At 42.6% G+C, this 22,503-nt stretch overlaps 1 protein-coding gene across 3 annotated transcripts in view; it reads right to left on the bottom strand.

Moving 5' to 3' along the window:
- The window catches only part of KCNMA1 (potassium calcium-activated channel subfamily M alpha 1), a 763,502-nt gene that overhangs the window by 375,766 nt on the left and 365,233 nt on the right, over positions 1-22,503 (bottom strand). For all 3 annotated transcript variants that reach the window (XM_052640358.1, XM_052640359.1, XM_052640360.1), the window contains exon 3: positions 2,211-2,272. In XM_052640358.1, coding sequence (XP_052496318.1) covers positions 2,211-2,272 — 62 coding nt within the window. The remainder of the gene's footprint in view (positions 1-2,210; positions 2,273-22,503) is intronic.

Below are 22,503 nucleotides of genomic sequence, written 5' to 3'. Positions count from 1 at the left end.
CAATGAAAAGTAGAAAGGGCTACACAAATAAACATTAGATCGTCTTATAAACAAAGCCTTGCTATGCCAACCACACAGTTTAGTGACAGAAGAAAGACTGAAGTTAGGACGAGGCTAAAATAGTCCCCAGGGAGAGTGAGGACAGTCTTGGTTCTAAGATTCTTGGCACTTTCGCTTGGAAAAACTGAGCACAGAACCAGAGGTCTATCCATGGAATAGACTCTTTGCAAGTCCATGAAGAAAACCAGAACCAGAGAGGGTTCCCAGGGCTGGCTTTCCCAGGCTCAGCAGAATCACAGCTAAATCCAAAGGACACTGAGGTGGTGCAGGGGGCATCCAGGAAAGAGGGCTTTGCCTTGGGGAATTCTATTCCCTTCTATCCTCTCACATGGAGCTGAGAACACCACACCCAACAGAGCCAAAGACCACTCCACAGTGGACACTGTAAAAAAGGACACAGTTCAAATCCATTTTACAAGAGCATTTTATTTCTGAGAAATACAGAGGAGCCAAAAAAGAGAGACAAGGCAAGAAGGCGCCAAGGTCCTTCTGACCGATCACCCCATTCCCTTCCACGTAAGGGTCTGCCTGCCTGGGGCTCACAGACTACAAGCCTGAAACTGTTTCCTGAGCCCTGGCATGGAAGCTGACATAGGGTGCACTCCAAGACTTCTGAGAACACTCCTCAGCCCTGGGGGAGAAAATGCAGAAATAAGACAAGCGGCTCTAGAGGATATTCAGTTCAATTCAAATATGATCCAGAATTATGAAGAGGAGATATTTAAATGAGGCTTACCTTCAATGACATACCAGTTAGAGTTTTCCAAACTTAAAAAGCTCTTTTCTCTCTTGGCCAGGAAGAGCTGATGGAAAAGTGCATGGAATCTCAATCCTGGAGAACATTTAAGAGTCCACCTGCGGTGGGCGAGGGCAGTCCAGCCTTGTGCATGCGGATGGGCTTAGACTGCTGGTACTCCAGGTACGGCCAATTCCCAGAGACAGGTGATGAGAGGAGATGTTTTCTTTATCTTCCCTGACATGATTTTGGCTCAGCACCCAAAGGCACAAAATCCTTTGGCTGGTGACCAGTAACTCTGAGAAATTCAGAGTTTAGGCTTGCATGAAATTACTACCATCCCGAGCCACAGGAAAAGAACACTAAGCTCAGAATTCAGGCAAACCAGGCTCTGAGCCAAAAGGGACACCAAGTAGGTTTCCTCAGATCAAACTCTAGCACCGAGGCGTACTAGGCTAAGAGTTCAGGGAATCAAAAACACTCTCACAGTGGACAATGCAGACAAAGAGCCTCAGGCCACCATCAGGTGTCAGGCTCATGTCCCCACAGAAGGGAGTCAAACCAGCTCAGCTCCAGTTTCCCAGATGCTGTCAATTTCAAGCCTGCAACAGAACAGTTGCAACAAATGACGTACCAGTGGGAGTGGGGGCGACACCTGCAGGAACCAGGGCAGAAACTGGCCACCACTGAACAGCTTTGCTCAGCGCCCTCTTCTGCCTCAAACAAAACCTTTTCTCTGTGTGACACAGACAGACCCCACCCAAAGCACCAGTCCCCTCAGCTGGCATCCCAGGCGTCTGCATGAGTGTCCTCTCTAGGAATTCTCAGATAGCCATGGGCCTCCACTCTGGGAGTTATCACAAACTCCTCTGTCCCGTCTCCTTACCTTCACAGGTCAAGAAGCACCAGCCAGCGATGCTTCAGTTGAATATTCAACTACCAGTGCAAAGGATGGCATCATGCTTTCTAAGCTGACCTCCAAGAAGAGTAAGGCATTGGCAACCCTAATAAGGAAAGGATTCTAAACCGCCACAGCAAGCATGGCTCACACCCTCACTGGTTGGACACCATGACCCTCTCAGAGGTTGCAAATTCACATCAGAGCCCTCTTGACTTCTTTCCACCTTCAGCGCAAATACTGCACCAGGAAACAGCTATTTTAAAAGCAGTAACAGCCAGCAAAAAACCTTGATGACCCCAGATTCCTCTCTCACCCTCCTAGGACAGTATAATCAAAGTAGTCTTTCTCATGAGAGCTTGCTTTCCCATTCAGAAAATTAACACAGACAGCCCTGCCTTCCTCCAAAAGTCTTCCGCACTCAAGGAGGCTCTTCCAAAGGCTGGTGTTAACGATCAGTGTAAAAGTTTGTGATTGTTTTAGAAAAGAGGGCAAGAAAACATATTGAATACTCACTTTGACGAATCTATGAAGTATATTACAAGTGCACCAATGCTGAGAGCAAAGACTAAGACAACCTGTAAAAGAAGAGAAAAACGCCATCACTTAAGAGCTGACCGCTGGGATGTTTACTTATTTATTTTGTGGAGCACCCACCTGCAGCTTGGAAACATGGTGCTTTCGGGAGCCTGCTTGGCAGTGTCGTCCCCTTGCTGCACCCACAGACCACCCCCCCTTGCTGTTGGCTCCTCACATCACAGTGGACAGCAACCTCGCTGCTGGCCAACAGAGGTCAGGGCAGACTTCTGTATCCCCTGGCACCAGGTTTTATCTGGCCCTGTTATCTCAGAGTCCGACTTCTCCACAGCTGAAGTCAACAGACCTCAGTGGGAAAAGAGCAGGTAAAAACAACTGCAGGGATACAATTTTTCCTATTATATGTAACCTAGGCCCCAAAGGAACTCAAAGATAGGGATATCAACTTTTAACAGCTTTGCTGAGATAATTTACATACCATAAACACTCCCATTTTAAGTGTACAATTCAATAACTTTGAGTAAATTTACAAGTTGTACAGCCAGTATTTCATCCACTTTCAGAACATTTTCAACCGCCCAGTAAGATCCCTCATGTCCATTACAGTTAATACCTGTTCCTACCCCCAGTCCTAAGTGAAGTGAAAGTGTTAGTCACTTAGTCGTGTCCAACTCTGCAACCCCATGATTTGTCCATGGAATTCATTAGGCAAGAATACTATAGTGGGTTGCCATTGCTTTCTCCAGGGGATCTTCCCAACTCGGGGGTCAAACATGGGCCTACTGCATTGCAGGCAGATTCCTTATCATCTGAGCTACCAGGGAAGCCCAATCCCTAACAAACAATAATTTACTAACAACAACAAAAATAACAATTTACTAACTTACTTTCAGTTTCTATACAAGAAATTTTAATCAAAAAGCACAAAGTTGGTGTCTATACAAATGTCTATACATGCGTGCTCGTATGCATGCATATTTATATCCACTGCCTCTGTGTGTGTGTGTGTGTGTGTGCACACACGTGCATGTGGTTATACGACTTCTCAAGTGTTCTGGAGATAGTTTAAGTGCAGGAAGCCAACTTAGGTAATATGATCGGCCAGGTATATGACAATCCTTGTTCTTCTTTATACTCTTCACTCAAAATTAATCACCATGGATTCAAAAGACGGTTTTGGCATCTCCTTCAAAGAATACCTGTCACGCTAAAGTCTATCAAATGAATATGTAGCAGATGAGGCTGATGCTGATGCTTCTGTCCCCACTCAACATTCCAATTTATTTATTCTTTCATAAAGGAGACTAGGAGTGCAACTAAAAGGATGTACAAAAATAAAAAAGATGCCAAGAGCCAAGAATGAAGTTTGAGAACAAAAAATAAACAACACCATCACATACAATGCCTGAGGCGGGGGTGGGGGTGAGCTGTAAAATAAGTACCTGGCAGATGTGCTGATGTCCTAAAGGGACTGTGGGGTGAAGGGTGTCAAGAGGTGTCGGCCTCCTCAGCCTATCTACAAACTGACATCCCTGTAGCATTAGCAGGTGGATGGATGTGAATCTAGGTTTACGTAATGATGAAACATAATTGAGTCGTGTGTGTGTGTGCATGTATGCACGTGTCAAAAAGGCTGATAGAAACTGAACTCTGCATACATATTCACTTTAAACATTATAAAGTTTTGTGGAGCTATGTCCATTCATTCCATGGATGGTGGGCTACAAAGCAGACAATTGACAGCTGAAACAACCAGATGTTATAAAAGGACTGCGTACTTTCACAGCATCTGACGAATTCTCCTTAGGAAAGGAAGCATTAAAATAATACACTACTGGGGCTAACTTTATTCTTCCATTTTGTTTTCAAAACTAAAACAGGCTCCAGTTGAATTGAAGGAAACTGCTGCAGTCTGTCAGTAATTATCCGTGGCCCAGGGCTAATCCCCCTGCCCCGACCTCCCTCCACCCCGCCCCTGCCAGCAGACTCACTTCAGTCCCCTCACACATTTATTCATTCATTCCTTGCACAGTTGTACATAAAAACAAACAAAAACATCAACGGGCCTCTGCTCTTCCCTCTATTATTTGAATGAGGCAGCGAATCAAATAGCTTAAGATTAATTTTGATCTGTGCTGCTATTTCAGAGACATAAGCAGTTAGTTCCGGGCCCTGACCTCATTCTCATAATGCTGCAAAGAGAAGGGGAGTGGCCACATTAGAGGGAAAGGCCCTGCTCTTCATTCATAAACAGTTGAACCAAGACTAATTTCTATCAATTTTTCTGTGCTTGTGTGTGTGCGTGTGCACACCTATGAGTGCAGAGCTTCTGTCAGAGAGGCTGTCCAGGCCTAGGCCATTAAAGCTGGAGAGAGGATGAGGGGAAAGGATGGGAGAGGTAGGAGGAGAGGAAGGAAAGAGGAAAGAAAAAGGAAAGGATAAAATTCTCGCAAGTCGTTATCTACATCATTCTGAAATAAGCTCAGTATCTAAGCTCTCCTGCAATGGTGATGACCTCCCAGCATCAGGGCAGAGGAGGTGGGGACAAAGCAGCCAACACTAATGTATCCAAGATACCCCAGCTTGGCCTCTGTGATGTGGAAAATGTGCAGCTTATTTAAGCAAATCAGCCAGTGAGTGACTGGAGAGGAGCACTCTTCCTAGCCTCTTCATATGCAAACTCAAGCATCAGCATTGCTGTTGGGATCAGGGAGAGAGAAAAATTCAGAAGGAAAAGGACTCAAAAGCTCCCAGGAGCTGAAGATTCTGAGAAGTGGACCTATTCCTGGGTCCACATGTTCAGCAGGAAGGCTTTAAGACTTTCTCTCAATGAGGTTCTGGGTGTCCAAACTGCCCCACCCTGCCATCCCCCACCCACCTGCCTCCAGATACAGGTGGGGGGAGGATCTGCTTCTCTCTGATCAATTGCCTCTATTGAGGCAACCAAGCATGCAGTTTTCAAACTTGCTAAGTGGCTCTTTGTCAGGCTTGATTACACTGTCATCCCAGATCCAGGTGCTGCAGAAAAGGAATCAACCCTTTGGATGTGGCCATGAAAACAGGAACCCAACAGAGATGAATCTTCACCAGGGCCCTAGCAAAGTGTTAGTTCTCTCTCGCATCTTTCATTGTCTGAGAACACTACTCTAAATATGAAAAAATTCAGTCCAACTACACAAAATGACTAGATTTTAGCCTAAGTGGTAATGGTTATGTTAGAGAGTACACCCAAATATTCATCTAGGTATTTATTTCACATTTGCTATGCATAAGGCCTTAGGAAAAATGAAAGATGCCCACTTAGAGTCACAAAATAATGCTCTTTTTCTGGAGAAACACTTAAATAGATGAACCCTAGGCTATTTTGTAGGTCAGGAAGCAACAGTTAGACATGGAACAACAGACTGGTTCCAAATAGGAAAAGGAGTACGTCAAGGCTGTATATCATCACCCTGCTTATTTAACTTATATGCAGAGTACATCATGAGAAACGCTGGGCTGGAGGAAGCACAAGCTGGAATCAAGATTGCTGAGAGAAATATCAATAACCTCAGATATGCAGGTGATACCACGCTTATGGCAGAAAGTGTAGAACTAAAGAGCCTCTTGATAAAAGTGAAAGAGGAGAGTGAAAAAGTTGGCTTAAAGCTCAACATTCAGAAAACGAAGATCATGGTATCTGGTCCCATCACTTCATGGCAAATAGATGGGGAAACAATGGCTGACTTAATTTTCTGGCCTCCAAAATCACTGCAGATGGTGACTGCAGCCATGAAATTAAAAGACGCTTACTCCTTGGAAGGAAAGTTATGACCAACCTAGACAGCATATTAAAAAGCAGAGACATTACTTTGCCAACAAAGGTCCATCTTGTCAAGGCTATGGTTTTTCCAGTAGTCATGTATGGATGTGAGAGTTGGACTATAAAGAAAGCTGAGCACCAAAGAAGTGATGCTTTTGAACTGTGTGTTGGAGAAGACTCTTGAGAGTCCCTTGGACTGCAAGGAGATCCAACCAGTCCATCCTAAAGGAGACCAGTCCTGGGTGTTCATTGGAAGGACTGATGTTGAAGCTGAAACTCCAATACTTTGGCCACCTCATGCAAAAAGCTGACTCATTTGAAAAGACCCTGATGTTGGGAAAGATTAAGGGCAGGAGGAGAAGGGGACGACAGAGAATGAGATGGTTGGATGGCATTGCCAACTCGATGGACATGGGTTTGGGTAGACTCCGGGAGATGGTGATAGACAGGGAGGCCTGGTGTGCTGCGGTTCATGGGGTCACAAAGAGTCGGACATGACTGAGCGACTGAACTGAACTGAGGCTACTATGCAATTAGTGCTCAACTGTACGGTATATGTAGAGTCAATATATAGTGAGATATTGAGTAGGTGGTACATACGTAAATGGAGTAGCTAGGGAAGGGAAACAATAGGAGTTCTTGTCTCAACAGCCAGCTCTTTCTCAAAGCTTCCCTTCTTCCGACATGTTATGGCTACTTTAGTATCTCTTCAGTGATGAGGAGGGCCGATGGGAATTCCTCCATGAACTTCTATAGTTCCAGGGACCAGGGCCCTGCAGCCCAAGGGACATGGTAAGATGAGACCAACAAAAGCACAAACATTGAGACCAGAAAACACTTGCCCTTCAGCAGCTGAGTCACAGAACACTCCTTACAGTGAGCACGCACTTCACAGAGAACCATCCCAAACAAGAGTGTGTGGACACAGCTTGACACACGGGATGAGGCGAGTTGTCCCTTTCAGCATAGCTTACGCCTGCCACGAGAGCCCGATCAGCCTTCCTAACTTTTCAGTCTGTAGTCACCAAATCACCTGGACTACCTTGCGTAGTGCTAATTGCCGTATTCTTAGGTTTACTGCAAACACCCATATGCTGTGTTGTGGTAGAGTCCTGAGTGATATTTACATAGCGCCAGATTCCTAAAAACAAAAGCGGTCTGATAAATGTCACCGGAACAATGGTGCCCGTGAGTCATCTATTTTCAAAACTCCAAGATCAAACATGACGTGTGTTTGCACAGAAGAATGCTAGGAACATACACAAAGAGTGTACTAAAAGAATGTCTATCCCCTAACACCTGACACCAGGAGTCTGATGATCCATGGGGAGCAAAGAGATGGAAGCCACAGCCATTTTCATGGTGGAAATTCTAGCGGGCCCTGATGACCTTCCAAATGTCTCAGGAAGTGCAGAACAATGCAAAGCAGTATGACAAAGCACGTGGAATATCCTCTCAGGTCACCAGAACTCCCCAAGGAAAAGACAGGCCCATGGGTGTGGTATGGAGAAGAATGAAGCTGGAAAGCTGGCTCTTCAGACACGTTGTCTGTTCTTGAACCTGGTTTTCAAGCTGTCAGGTTTAGGCCCAAAAGCTTTGAATCCACACCTGAGGCTACACAGGCCTTCAGACATGGATTTGGAGCAGAGGTTCAGGAAGATGGCTGCCACTCCAATCTGATCACCCAAGGAGCTTTCCTCGAAACAGAGATGCCCTTACCTCACCCGGGGAACAGAGGGTTGATAGCTGAGGGGAGGAGAAAACTGGGTATCTCTATTTTTAACAAGCTCCTCCAGTGAATCTGATGTGTGGCCAAGAATGGGAGTCATTGAATTAAACCCATTAGGGAAAACCACTTAGCTCAAGTCAGAGATTAATTTACAAATGTCCCCTTAACAATTGGCCCATTAGAACATATGTATGAGGCCTGCAGGCTTTGAGAATCGTGCAAGGAGTACTCTAAAAAGTACAGAGAGGAGAATGCATTAATTCTCTCCTGAGCAGATTTTACACATTCTGCTCAGCTCATGGCAGAACAAATGACCCTAATTAATGATTCTGCACGTCTAATAGGGGCCTAGCCAGCTACTGGCAGCAGCGACCCCTCAGAAAATGAACAGTTTTCGATATAGGATCCCAAAGGCACATGACTTTTTTTTTTTATTATTGAAATATAATTTATACACAATAAAATTCACTGTATGTTAAAAAAAAAAAAAGACATAAGGACTTCCAAAGCAAAACAATCTGGGGACGGTTTGTTTATGAGGATAACATCATTCTAGCATCCAAATTATAATGTTTGGTCTGGCGAATTTAACAACCCTACAATCAACCTATATTGAACTCCTCTACAGAAGGCCCAGAGGGAGAGAGAGGGATACAGAAAACCGAAATTGCTAAGTCAGGCCTGATCTTTGCCCTCAAGGATCATGGAATCCAGAAGTTTAAATTGCTCAGGAGTCCTTATGAATTTTGTAAACACATATAAATAGACCCTTCTGCAATGTCCAAGGAAGGGGAGGGTGGCTAGAAGTAACACCACTGCCAACTCCCACAGTGAAACAGGAAGAAGGGAATGGAAAACCAACGAGGAGGGAGAATTCCTGACGTTCCAGGCCCACTTGGCTGGCCCGGGGAAGGACAGGCACCAGCTGTATTGGGTGTTTGGCACAGGACTCCAGTCAGGAGGCCCTCCTGGGTTTGAATCTCAACTCTGCCACAACAAGCAACATACTCTTCAGCATATCATACAACGTCCCTGGGACTCAGCTTTCCAATCTGTGAAATGGTGGGATCGCAACAGCTGTATCCAATGGGGACCTTGATAGGTTACTCTAGATGGTGAAAGAATGAAAAACATTTGGCTTGAAAAGGCAGAGCTCTTTTATGCCAACTGCATGTCCTTTGTGCCTAATTATAATTCAGCATGACGTCAACAGTGTGTGACACTGATCTGTGTCAGAGAGGCTTGCTTCCTTCAAAACACCACAAGCGAGGACTCCACGGACACGCAGGTTCAGAGTCTGCATTTCCAGTAGCACGGTTAGTTGGCCCTGTAGCTTTTCCTACCACAAAACTAACATCCTAGAGCCAGCCTCTGCCATCTCCTGGCTCTGCCACCTCCATGCCCAACCCTGCCATTGCTACAGGGCACTGAGTGGTGGTTTGCTGCAGCCCCTCTCCTCCCCTCTGTGATTCTCTAGAAACTCGTTTCTGCCAGTTTTACCCCAAGAAGCTCACACCCTGAGTCTCAATGTTTTCTCAAGGGAGAGGGGGATGGATTTCTTTTTCATCACTATCTGGCAAGATTAGGAGTATATTTTTCTCATCCCTGAACTATTAGTGGTTCTCAGTAGAAGACATTATCTTGCTACCAAAAAAGGTGTTTTTGTTATTCTAAATAACAAAAGATTTGTAAAGTACAAAACCAATATTTTGACAGTGCCAGTTAAACAGCTGAAGAGCCCCCTAAGTTTCCAACCTAACATTCTGGCACATTACATTAGACTCATGCAAGTGCTTACACAAAAATGCCATCAATGGGTTCATTGGAAACCAAGACTCCAAACAATGGCTGAAGTATAGACGTAGTCAAGATCAAAGAAAGGAAGGAGGAAAAGAAGCTTTCAGGAGTTGGTATTTAGAATTACAGCATTAAAATAAAATACATGGGACTTCCAGATAAGAGTAAAACTGTGATTTATTCAAATATAAGGAAGCCTAGTAAAAACAGCTGTGATTTTTGTGGGGATTCAAAGGTGGTGTCTCAAAAAATGCAATACATGAAGTGCAGAACGAACTGGATTTTCAGGACACATAATGTAAAATTCCAAAGGACTCCCTCAATTACTGCAAATGACTTTCACAGCTTTTGGTATGAAGAAAACATCCTTGGCACAGCTTAGAAGACCCTGAAAACTGACCATTTTCCTCCTCTCTGGCTTTATCTCATACGCTTTTCCTTTCTAAACTCCAATTAATAGAAACTTGAGTTCTTATTCACACATGCACACACACACACCCCAAGCACAGGGTCTTTGCACAGGTACTCTCTTCCTCCTGGAAGACTTACTTCCGCTCAGGCTATTCATCGTTCAGATCTCAACTCCACTGCCACTTCCCTGCTCACATAAGGGGAGAAGGTCTGCATGAGTACAGTCTGTACCTGGTGGCACTTATCACAGGGGCAATTTGAAATTGTATGTTTCTTTGTGTAATCATTTGATTAACTCCTCTCTCCTCTACTGGAATGCAAATTCTATGAAGACAGGGTCCATATCCATTTGTACTCATGACTAAATTTCCAGGAGCCAGCAAAGTGTCTCAATCAACATTTGTTCAATAAAGCAGCACATGGAGAAAAGACTGAAGAATGAGCTGGAGACTGGGTGCAGTGAAAGCAAAAGAAAGCCAGAAGATACGAACCCTCACCTAGTGGGACTCCAGAACTTAAAGCCCTCCCTGCAATGGCAGCGTGTGGGAGCCCTGCTGAAGGGGAGTGGGGCTGAACAGCATTGCAGCAAGGAGGTGATCTGGGATGCCCAGGAGCCAGCTATGACATTCAAGTGCACAGACTGGAAGGTGATGGCCAGAGGGACCTGGAGGTAGGTAGATGACAGCAGTAGGGAGAGTGAACAGAATGAGGATTTATTCAGATGGCCGGGACCTCAAGAGAAAAGGTTTGAACAGCATGGAAGAGGCAATGGAGGACCAGAGTGTCCAGTGATCCCTGGGCTATAAAGAAACAAGCCATCTCCACACAGAAAAGTGGGGGACACTACAACTCCAGGGAAATCCAGTTTGTTAGGAGTGTTACATGAAGAGGCTAAGAATTTAGATTAAGGCAAGGATTAGGAAGGAACCCTGCAGGAACAAAGGGTAGCCCATGTCCTGAGGAGGTGTGATACGGAATAATATCAACGTACAAATGGCGTTAGTCACTCAGGCATGTCCGACTCTTTGTGAAGCCATGGACCGTAGGCCACTAGGCCCACCTGTCCATGGAATTCTCCCGGCAAGAATACTGGAGTAGGTGGCCATTTCCATCTCCAGGGGATATTCCCAAGCCAGGGATCGAACATGGCTTTCCCACACTGCAGGCAGACTCTTTACCCACTTAGCCACCAGGGAAGCCCTGTCCGTGAATATATGTGCATGTACTGGGTTCTAAAAATCACTGTGGACAGTGACTGCAGCCATGAAATGAAAAGACATTTACTCCTTGGAAGAAAAGCAATGACAAACCTAGACAGAATATTAAAAAGCAGAGACATTACTTTGCCGACAAAGGTCCATATAGTCAAAGCTATTGGTTTTTCCAGTAGTCATGTATGGATGTGAGAGTTGGACCATAAAAAACGCTGAGTACCGAAGAATTGATACTTTTAACACATGGTGCTGGAGAAGATTTTTGAGAGTCTCTTGGACAGCAAGAAGATCAAACAAGTCAATCCTAAAGGAAATCAACCTTGAATATTCACTGGAAGAACTGACGCTGAAGCTCCCATACTTTGGCCACAGATGCGAAGAGCCGACTCATTGGAAAAGACCCAGATGCTGGGAAAGATTGAATGCAGAAGGAGAAGAGGGCGACAGAAAATGAGATGATTGGATAGCATCAATGATCAATGGACATGAGTTTAGCAAATTCCAGGAGATAGTGAAAGACAGGGAAGACTGGAATGCTGCAGTCCATGGAATTGCAAAGAGTCAGACACGACTTAGCAACTGAACAATGACAACAGCAATGTACACATACACAAACACACATAAACAAATTGCAAAGAATACAGAGACAAAGGGATAGTCCACAGATCAGTCACAAATGCTGGATCTCTACCAATATTAATTAAGCAACTACATTCCCAGCAACGTGTCTCTGTCCATTTTCAAATTACGTAGTAATTTCAAAATGACTGTAGATACAGAGAAGCCCTAGAAAATAATAGGGTTCCTTCTCAATGTAAGCTAAGAACACATTTAATATAAACTATGTGTCTGCTGGAAAACAGACAAATTAAGTACAATAGTGGGTTTTCTAGAGAGGGTGGAGGAGAAATTGAATAATATAGTAGATACAGAGGGGCTGGGTTCTCCTTGGTTTGCTATGTTCTTCAAAGAAGAATCTGGAAGGTAAGTGATAAGTCAATTGCCTCCTCTCTTCTCCTCTGAGGATCCATGTTGGGGGCCAGTTCTGTGAACTTATGGAGGTTAGTGTCCTCAGTTGTCACAGGAGGATCATCTGTCTAATATCCTGGATTTCATGCTCATCTCATTCTGTGCCACTTAAAAATACAGAAGAGTTCAATGTGTTCCTCTAAGGTCTAAATCTATTACAATTGAAACAAGAAACTGAAATGACGGAAAGCAATAGTAACAATAAGACAGAAAATTTCCCTAAACTGTCTCCCTCCTGACAGTTGAGGTTTAATGACATTGAAACTTTAGGTCACTGCATCATAAAATTCAAAAGGTTGATTTCTGCATATTTTTACCAATGGCATTAAAACTGATGTCTTGACAAACAAGACAAAAATCTTCCATTCGAGGCCTAACGTTTGAAAGAGCTTTCCTGTCTAATCACTGAAAATTCCAAGGGAAAACCTTCCATCTGCTGGTGGAGTTTCCAATTTTGCAGCTAATGAGCTTTTTAAAAAATTGTTTGGCTTAAAAGCATGTGAGTTTGGTCAATTGGACTGTTAATTTAATTAGGTTTACAGGATGAGAAAACCTCTGGGGCACTATCAGGTCACCAGTTGCCACTTATTGTCACCAAAGACTAAATTTATGGCCATCATGAGAAGAGTTGACTCATTGGAAAAGACCCTGATGCTGGGAGGGATTGGGGACAGGATGAGAAGGGGACAACAGAGGATGAGATGGCTGGATGGCATCACCATCTTGATGCATATGAGTCTGAGTGAACTCCGAGAGTTGGTGATGGACAGGAAGGCCTGGCGTGCTGTGATTCATGGGGTCGCAAAGAGTCGGACATGACTGAGTGACTTAACTGAACTTGCCCAACTTTTCAAATTTTACCAGTTTTTATGGTATATTAAAGACAAAAATAGAAATGAAAGCAGGGACTCTAACAGATACCTGTACAGTCAAGTTCATAGCAGACAAAAGGTAGAAGCATGCAAGTGTCCACTGATGGATGAATGGATAAACATGATGAGATCTATGCATACAACAGAATGTTATTCAGTCTTAAAAAGGAAGGAAATTCTAGGGGACTTCCCTTCTGGTGCAGTGGTCAAGATTCCATGCTTCCAATGCAGGAGGCATGGGTTTGATCCCTGGTCAGGGAAATAAGATCCCACATGCTGGGCACCACAACCAAAAATTTTTTTTAAAAAGAAAGCACAAAGCAGCAATTTATAGCCATAGCTGATTATTAAGGAACACTGCATATATTGGAAATTCCTTGGACATTAAGTCACCCTTCAACCAATGAGGTATCAAGCATAAGCTACTACTTTGAAAGAGAAGTCAAACATCTGGAATACGTAGAACAGCGCAGAAAAATTCATGAACAGGAAGAGAGAGAAATGGAGCTGGAACTGGAGAAGAAAAAAGTCAAAATGTTTCAGAAGTCAAAAGAACAATTGTAGGCTGAGTTGAAAATGGACTACGAGAGTTATTTGGAACTGGAGAAGAACATCCTCAGCAATCTGGGTCTAAGCAAAGAGAAAGAATCAATGTCATACATGGAAATAATATAGAAAAGTTTTCTGTAGAGGTGTTTTGGGGGTCTGTGGGACTTTTCTTTTTCCTCATTATTTTTCATGTAAGGTGAACTAGCGAACTAAACATTAAAAAGATTTACTTGCACATATTAAAAAAAAAAAGCAAATTCTAGCACATGTTACAACCTGGATAACAATTGAGGACATTCTGCTAAGTGAAATAAGCCAAACACAGAAGGACAAATTCTGCATGATTCCACTTATCTGAGGTACCGAGAATAGTCAGATTCACAGAGACAGAACTGGGATGACAGTTGCCAGGACCTGGAGGGGGTGGGGACGGATATATGTGGTTTAGTGTGTACAGAATTTCTGTTTGTTCTTCTGTAAAGGGCTGAATCGTCAATATTTTAGGTCAGCAGGCTACATGATCTCTTTTACTACTACTCAAGTCTGATACCATAGTGCAAAAGGCAACAGAGACAGCACATAAATAAATGGGAATGGCTATTGCCAACAAAATTTTACTTTTAAAACCAGGGGATAAAAAGAATTTCTGTTTGTGTCAATGAAAAAGAAATTGACAATGATAATGTTTGTAAACACTGCTAATGTACTTAAGCCACAGAACTGTAATGGCTAAAATAATATATCTTATTTTATACGTATTAAAGGAAAAAATGGAAGAAAAATTCAGAGAACTTGCAAGTGGAATCCAGCACTATATTTATATTTCAAATCTCAAACTTAATCACCTTCTCGGGGGGATACAAATATCTCTCCTTTCAATAGCAGTGGCTATCTCCAAGAAACTTGTATTCCATACATAAGATTCTTTCCTCTCTAGGATGTTTGATCTTATCCCTTAGTTAATTCAAATTTCTCCTTTAGATTCCAGAATCTCTCCCCATTTAGCCATAGAGACCTTATATGGGTCCCTACCTTCCCTTTCTTCTCCCATCCTCATCTTTAACTGATACACAAAGTGGGCTATGACTTTCTTGGGAATCAGGGGCTAACTGCTGAACCCATTCTAGAGATTCTAATTCTGAGGATCTGAGGAGTTGAGAATTTGCATCTTTAAAGATCCAGGTGAGGGCTTCCTTGGTAGTTAAGACTTCCTTCCAGTAGTTAAGACTGCCTTCCAATGCAGCTGGAGCAAGTTCAATCCCTAGTCGGGGTGTTAAGATCCCATATGTCTCATGGCCAAAAAACCAAACATAAAACAGAAGCAATACTGTAAGAAACTCAATAAAGATTAAAAAAGAAAAAAAAGACCCAAGTGATGCTGAGGCTCTCAGTGTAACATATGCTGAGAATATTTTGACCCTATTTTGAGAATCCCTGCTTTAAAATCCTCATAAAATAAAAAGTTTTCTTTTCAGGACATTCTTTCTTTTTGAATATGGATGTAAAAACACCTTAAATTAATTATTTTAGGTATGCACTATTTGCACAAAATTCCCTTAAAATATCTATAAAAACATACTTCAAAGACTTCTGGAAGGAAAAATAAATGGCTAGAACTCTATCTTGAAACATTATTCAAAACCATTTTCACACTCTAGTTCAATGAACTAGACAATGCCAGAAAGATATTGTTGTTTTTAAATTAAGGTGATATACCTTGCCCCATAGAAAGCTACCTCATGAATTTAGATATAATGTCACTACTGCTAATAAGAAGACTGAGTGCCAAATAACTGATGCTTTTGAATTGTGGTGCTGGAGAAGACTCGTGAGAGTCCTTTGGACAACAAGGAGATCAAACCAGTCAATCCTAAAGGAAATCAACCCTTAATATTCACTGGAAGGACTGATGCTGAAGCTCCAATACTTTGGCCATCTGAATGCGAAGGGCCAACTCACTGGAAAAGACCTTGATGCTGGGAAGATTGAAGGCAACAGGAGAAGGGTGACAGAGAATAAGATGGTTGGATGGCATCACTGAATCAATGGACATGAATTTGAGCAAACTCTGGGAGATGGTGAAGGATAGGGAAGCATGGTATGCTGCAGTTCATGGGGTTGCAGAGTTGGACACGATTTAGTGACTGAACAATAACAACTGCTAATAAAATGATTAAAACCCTCATTTCCAATATACAGGCTTAGCTATCTGAAGTCCTAGTTCCACACAGGAGTACAGATTTGTAAAGGCTGAGGAGACTTGGTTTCCAAAGATAGTACCAAATGGAAGATGGGAGCTCATCAATAAATGTGCAAAAGAAAAAGCCCTCATAGCCTCTAAAACCAAGAGACCGAAGGCTGTGGTTCTGTGCATTTTCTCCCTGGAAGTGTCTAAGATAGAGGGAGGCCAGAACAATGCCTTCTGTTTGGGCTCCACCCCTGCAAGAACCTTCTGGAGGTCATTTGGGTGCCCTATCTTCATTAGAATGCAGGCCTGCTTGGCACCATCTCTCCAACAGCAGTCACTTTATCATCTTGAGTAGCTATTCTAGATTTTGTTGTAAATGCTATTGAATAACACAGGATGGTTGAATGTTTTGCCTTGTTTCTTTTTCCTTTTCTTTTTTGCTTATTTCTACTACTGAAAAATCAAGCCACTCAGATGCACGTGGAGTGACATGTCGTAGTCTTTCGTCCAAAAGTACCTTCCTCTGCTGCTCTGTTGAGGGGGCCTCCGAAGGAGCCTGGGGAGATGGCAAGCATTTTTTCCTGTTCTGTACTAATCACTAGTTTTCTTCTGTCTCCCAAATGCAATTTCCCTGAGGGTATAAAGTGTGCTGTTCACATCTGAGTCCTCACCATTCCCTTATTTATTCCACAAAGATGTAATGAGTACAATAAACATTTACTGCTGCAGAGCAAGCTTTGCGCAATGCCTGGACTTACAGCAGAAAATAAAAACGGGCCCTGCCCTCATGTAGCTCATCGGTAGAGTCAACCAGCGGTCACATGAATGAATGAAAACTGCATGTGGTAAGAAGGGCGCTAAAGAGGAGAGATGAGCTCTGTTGATTGTGGGGTCCATGAAGATGTCCCCAAAGAAGAAGAAGGATGAGAAAGAATTAACTAGAGTAAGATGAGCATTTTACACACAGAAAACAGCACAGCCAAAGGTTCTGAGCAACCATCCTATTTGTGTTTGTTGAGTGAATGGACGGACCGAGATGGTGCTACTCACTCAGCATGACAGCTCGAGGTAAGGGCAGAGGAAACACTGACTGCACTGAGTTGAATGAAGACCCATTGTCCTCAGGAAGAAAGAGGGAAACTCCATTCTGAAGGTGGACAAACTGAGGCATGGGGAGCTTAAATGCCTTGTGCAATAGGCAGAGCTTTAATGAGGCATAATTGACAAAATTATATATATTTAAGGTGTACAACATAATAATTTGATATATATATACACTGTCAAATGATTACCTCAGTCAAACTAACACATCTATCCCCTTATATAGTTACCATTTTCTTGTGTGTGTGGTGAGATCACTGAAGACCTACGCCCTCAGCAAAGTTCAATATGCAATACAGCATTATTACCTATAGTCTACATGCTATACACTGTGTCTCAAGAAGCTTTCATCTTATAACTCAAAGCTGTACTCTTAGACCAACATCTCCCCCAGCATCACCCAGCCCCTAAAAACCATCATTCTACTCTCTCTGCTTTTGTAAGTTAGACTTTTTTAGGTTCCAGGTATAAGTGAGATCATGAAGTATTTGTCTTCATGGGTCTGGCTTATTCCACTTAGCAGTGTCCTCCAGATTCAGTCAGGTTATTAAAAACTGGCAGGATTTCCTTCTTTTCTGTGACTGAGTAATATTCCACTGAAGACAGACATTTACATACATTACATTTTCCTTATCCATCCAACCATCAATAGAGATTTCAGTTGTTTCCACATCTTGGCTATCATGAATAATTCTGCAACGAGCATAGAGGTGCAGACATCTCTTTGATTCACTGAAGCTGTTTGTTAAAAATACACTTCCAAATATTCTGATTGGACCATTTGCTGCCACCTGAACATCAGAAGCCTGAATAGTTTCAGCAAACTGGTCTTTGGCTCTGCAGGGTCCTTTGAGCAAGCACAGCCATCTCATCTATTGCTTCTTGGCACCTCTGGATCCAGGTACAGGGTTTGACCCTCAAGTATTCAGATGGATAGACAGCTGTTTCTTGCCAGTGGCAATGCAGGCCTTGTTCAGTCCTTCCCAAGAAACAGGTAAGAGCAGAAGGTATAAGTTGGATCTGGTTCAGAGATCCCACAACTCAAACCAAATCCACATCTTTCTCAGCAAAATGAAGGTCATGTAAAATGCATGAGTTCCCACAAATTTCTAACTTGTGTCATGCCCTTGGCAAAACTTTAGTAACAATATCATATGTCGATCCCTGAGAACCTGGGACAAGAAAGAGGACGGAGAGGACCCAGAAGTCCCTGGAGGACCTGTCACTGGGGTGATGGCTCAGTGTCCATCCAGACACAATAGCTAGTTCCTATCTGGTCAAGCACCCTATCCAGCGGCATGAGGGCGAAATGTAGGCCAGCACCATGCAACAGAAATAGAATTCAAGCCACATTTGTAACTTTTAACTTCCTAATATCCATTTTAAAAAATTAAAGCAATATTCACATTTTAAATCTTCCATATTTAACTCAATATATCCAAAGCACTTAAGGGCATTAAGAGGAAAAGTGAAAGTAGCTCAGTTGTGTCCGATTCTTTGCAACTCCATGGACTCTACAGTCCATGGAATTCTCCAGGCCAGAATACTGGAGTGGGTAGCTGTTCCCTTCTCCAGGGGATCTTCCCAACCCAGGGATCAAACCCAGGTCTCCCGCATTGCAGGCGGATTCTTTACCAGCTGAGTCACAGGGAAGCCCAAGAATACTGGAGTGGGTAGTCTATCCCTTCTCCAGGGGATCTTCCCAACCCAGGAATCGAACCGGGGTCTCCTGCATTGCAGGCAGATTCTTTACCAACTGAGCTATCAGGAAAGCCCTATTAAGAGGAATGTAACATTCAAAACAGAGCCTCAAGGACTTTGTGGTATTGCAGTGGCTGTGTTGGGTGTACAAGTTGTGTTAGTAGTCTAGCTGGGAAGATAAAACATATACACAAAAAATAGTTAAACATATATATTAAATTGTATGGAATAGAGTGTCCTCAAAATGTGAAAAATGATATGTGCTTTGGAACATCAAGCAAGGAGAAGCAGGGAAATCTATACATCAAGGAGGAAATTCATTCATTCACTTATTCATTATGTCAACATGAACCAGGGTCTCCTGCACTGTAGGCAGATGCACCAGCTGAGCTACCAGTGAAGCTCAACAGGCAAGTATTATTAAAAATGATTAATGAGATACTAAACACAACCTGTGCACCCAATACACCCACTTCAATACCACAATGTCTTTTGTGATGCCACAATTGTTGCATTTAGTGAAAAGCCGTCCCACTAAAACAACAAAGTAGTGCTTGGCAGAAAAATATTTTGTATTGCCTTAGTTTTGAGTTTATATGGAGATTAATTGAGGTTAAATGAAATTTGAAAATGCAGTTCTTTGGTGGTACTAGCCACATGTCAAAAGCTTGATAGACACACGTTATCACTTTCACTTTTCACTTTCATGCATTGGAGAAGGAAATGGCAACCCACTCCAGTGTTCTTGCCTGGAGAATCCCAGGGACGGGGGAGCCTGGTGGGCTGCCGTCTCAGGGGTCGCACAGAGTCGGACACAACTGAAGCGACTTAGCAGCAGCAGCAGCAGTATGCACTGGATTGGGCAGCACCCAGATGGAACATTTCCTTTCTTGCACAGAATTCTTTGGTGTAGCACAGCTCTAGACTTTTAAACAACTAGAAAAGGTCCCATTCTTTTTCTACCAGCCCGGGATGACAATGCTTGGAAGTAACCTGAGTGACATGGATGCTCCCTCCTGTCATGGCAAGGAGCCTGAAGGTTAAGGGCTAGAACTGTGCACTCACTCACCACCACGTGACCTTGAGCAGATCCTGCTCTGTGCCTCAATTCCCATACCTGCTAGAAGGGAATAAGAAGAGCAGCTCCCTCAAAGGATTATGAAGATGAAATAAGTTAATAACTGTAAGACTCTTAAGTCTTTACCTTTACCACATAGTAAGTGCACTATAAACAGATGTTAAAGAAATAACTTTTTAGCACGATGTCCACTGATTGGGCGGTAAGCACACTGATACAGTGGTTCCAGGATGTTCTTACTAAAGACGCAAAAAATATCTCTCACCTGTCAATAGCTACTAACCTCCTAGATGGCAGTATCATTCATTGATTCACTCAAGGAATATTTACTAGTTCTTACTTTATACCAAGGACAGCAACCTCAGGCTCAGATGTGTTCCAGATTGTGAGTCCCTTTCCCATCCTCCAAACTGTATCCTCCTAGTTCTCCAAGGCCAGGATAGAATGCCACCCTCTTCAGGCTCCCTTCCTTATTCAGGTCTGAGCTCAGGTAGGCTCCTCCTAGAAGCCTTTCCTGACTGTACTTCCTAAAGCTGTGTCATGGGTGTGCAAGCAAGCAGGCCTGTGCACACAGGTACACACTGCACAGCCTGCCCCTTACACCACTCATATCCTTTGTTGGCTTATCATTCCCTGAAATTACTTTGCCTGTTTACTTCTTTACTTGTTCACTGCTTACCTAACCTCAAGAGAAGATAAATTCTATAAGAGAGACCTGGTCTGTTTTGTCCTTGCTACACTCCTTGACACAGATCAGTGGCTGAAAAATAGTAGCTGCTTTATATAAAATTGTTGAATGAATTCCCCCCTTGATTATAGATTCTCCTGCTTCTTCTAGCTTGATGTTCCAATGCACATATTTTTCACATTCTGAGGACACTCTATTCCATACTACTTGATAGAGATGACTAACTATTTTTGTGTAAATGTCTTGTTTCCCCAACTAGAGGTCAAGCCCCTTGAGGCTGTGTACTGAATGTTACATTCCTCTTAATGCCTAGCATAAGGCACACCCTCAGTGAATACTTGTTGATGAATGAATGGGAAGGACAAAGCACAGTCCCTAAACTAAATTTTTTGGTCACACAGAGTGGACTATTTCTACAAATAATAATTTGTAAAATGAAGTAAATATATATACGCACACAGCTATATGTGTGTTATGTTTCACATTCTAATTAAAGGAAGCTATTTTTACAACTGCTTTCCAGTCCAAGAGTAAAACTGTAAAGAATAATATTAAATGTTAGATCATTAAGTCAGCTTTCTTTAATTATATGGCAGTGTTTCAAAAAAGCTTTGAGTCATCTTTACGATTCTTTGCCAAGGGTACAGCACGCTACATTTAAAACGGCATTTATCTTAGTATACGCACTTCTACTGCAAATGATTTGTTCCAACAAAGCAAATCCTTGGCAAAGAGCTGCCATTCCTTTCAAACCCCCTATCAAGAAGAGATCCATGGGAACATTATAAGGACCAGAGATGAGAAAGCTTGGGAATTTCTCTTTACCAGAAATTACCAGGATACACTTTTAACAGAAGCATCAGTGTGTCCACCCTCTTCAATTTCCAATCGTATGACACTTATTTTTTTGTAAATATTTTCTATAAGATAGCTGCAAGTCCTCAGAACTTATAATAAAAGCTTAAGGATATCAATATACATGCATATTTCCTTTCTCTCTCTTTCATTCCCTTTCTTCCATTTTTCTTCTCTGTTTTTCTAAAACAGAAATCAGGAGGTCAGTCCCATTTGTTCTTGAACAATTAAGCACACAAGCCAATCATTTGAAGCAGAAAAAAAGAATCCCATAAAGGCTAAATTATGTTCTGATGTACTTATTACATGAAGAGTCTATTATGATTAACTATTATGCATGGGAGATGAATTGAATTCACATTTATGCACCTCATCTATTCCTAGAGAAAAGCAAATAAAAATTTTATAGCAACCTGAAACGTTTGTGAAAATGGATCTTAAAAAAGATCAATACCATAAGGTTTTAATGTCAAATTGAGACCAGAGAAAAGATGGTCCACAGCAAGGGCTCAATTTCTAACAAAAAAATTAAAGAGTTAATCAGGTGAGCAGAGGAGAGCGTGGTCATTCAGGTGGGAGCTGTTGAGAAAGGAGCTGGTAGAACTCTGGTTAAGCTAGTAAGGAATAATGGGCAGAACTGGAGGGTGGAAACAGTTCACCTATGATTTCATTTATCCATGCCTATGTATTGACCTCCTGTTATATTTGAGATAACATTTCCAGCAGAAGGGACATCACATAGAACAAGGGACAGACAGAGGCCCCTTTCTAGAAATTATTTTTGACAAGATATGCACAATGTGCTGTTTACATGTGCATACAGGACAGGGAAGGATTTTTATTCATTTAGATTTTTATGTTGCCTTTCTCTTGAGTATTGAAGGTTTACCTTTATGATGACACCTAGAATTTCTCTAGGCTTTGTGAGATTTGCATTGCAACAAGGATCTCCCTCTCATGGAGTCTATCTCATCCTTTCTCCTTCCCTCTTGCCATTATTAATCAGGGGATACAGTTCATGACCCTGACAAATCATAAAAGATTTCTCCTAACTTCTTCAAGTGTGACTACCCTGGTCAGAGCCTGCAAGTACACCCAGCCGTGAACCACATGCTATTTATAGGCTTAAAACCCAGGCAGAATTTTATCACACACGATGAAAATGCCAGCCTCTCACAGGACCCAGGATCTGAAACAAATCGCTTCTTTCCTAAACCTCCAAAGGATGCCCACATGGTTCCTCCCAGATATGTGTTTA

The sequence above is a fragment of the Budorcas taxicolor genome, chromosome 5, assembly GCF_023091745.1.
Source record: "Budorcas taxicolor isolate Tak-1 chromosome 5, Takin1.1, whole genome shotgun sequence".
NCBI classification, from domain to species: domain Eukaryota; kingdom Metazoa; phylum Chordata; class Mammalia; order Artiodactyla; family Bovidae; genus Budorcas; species Budorcas taxicolor.
This window is presented reverse-complemented; position numbering and strand designations above follow the sequence as displayed.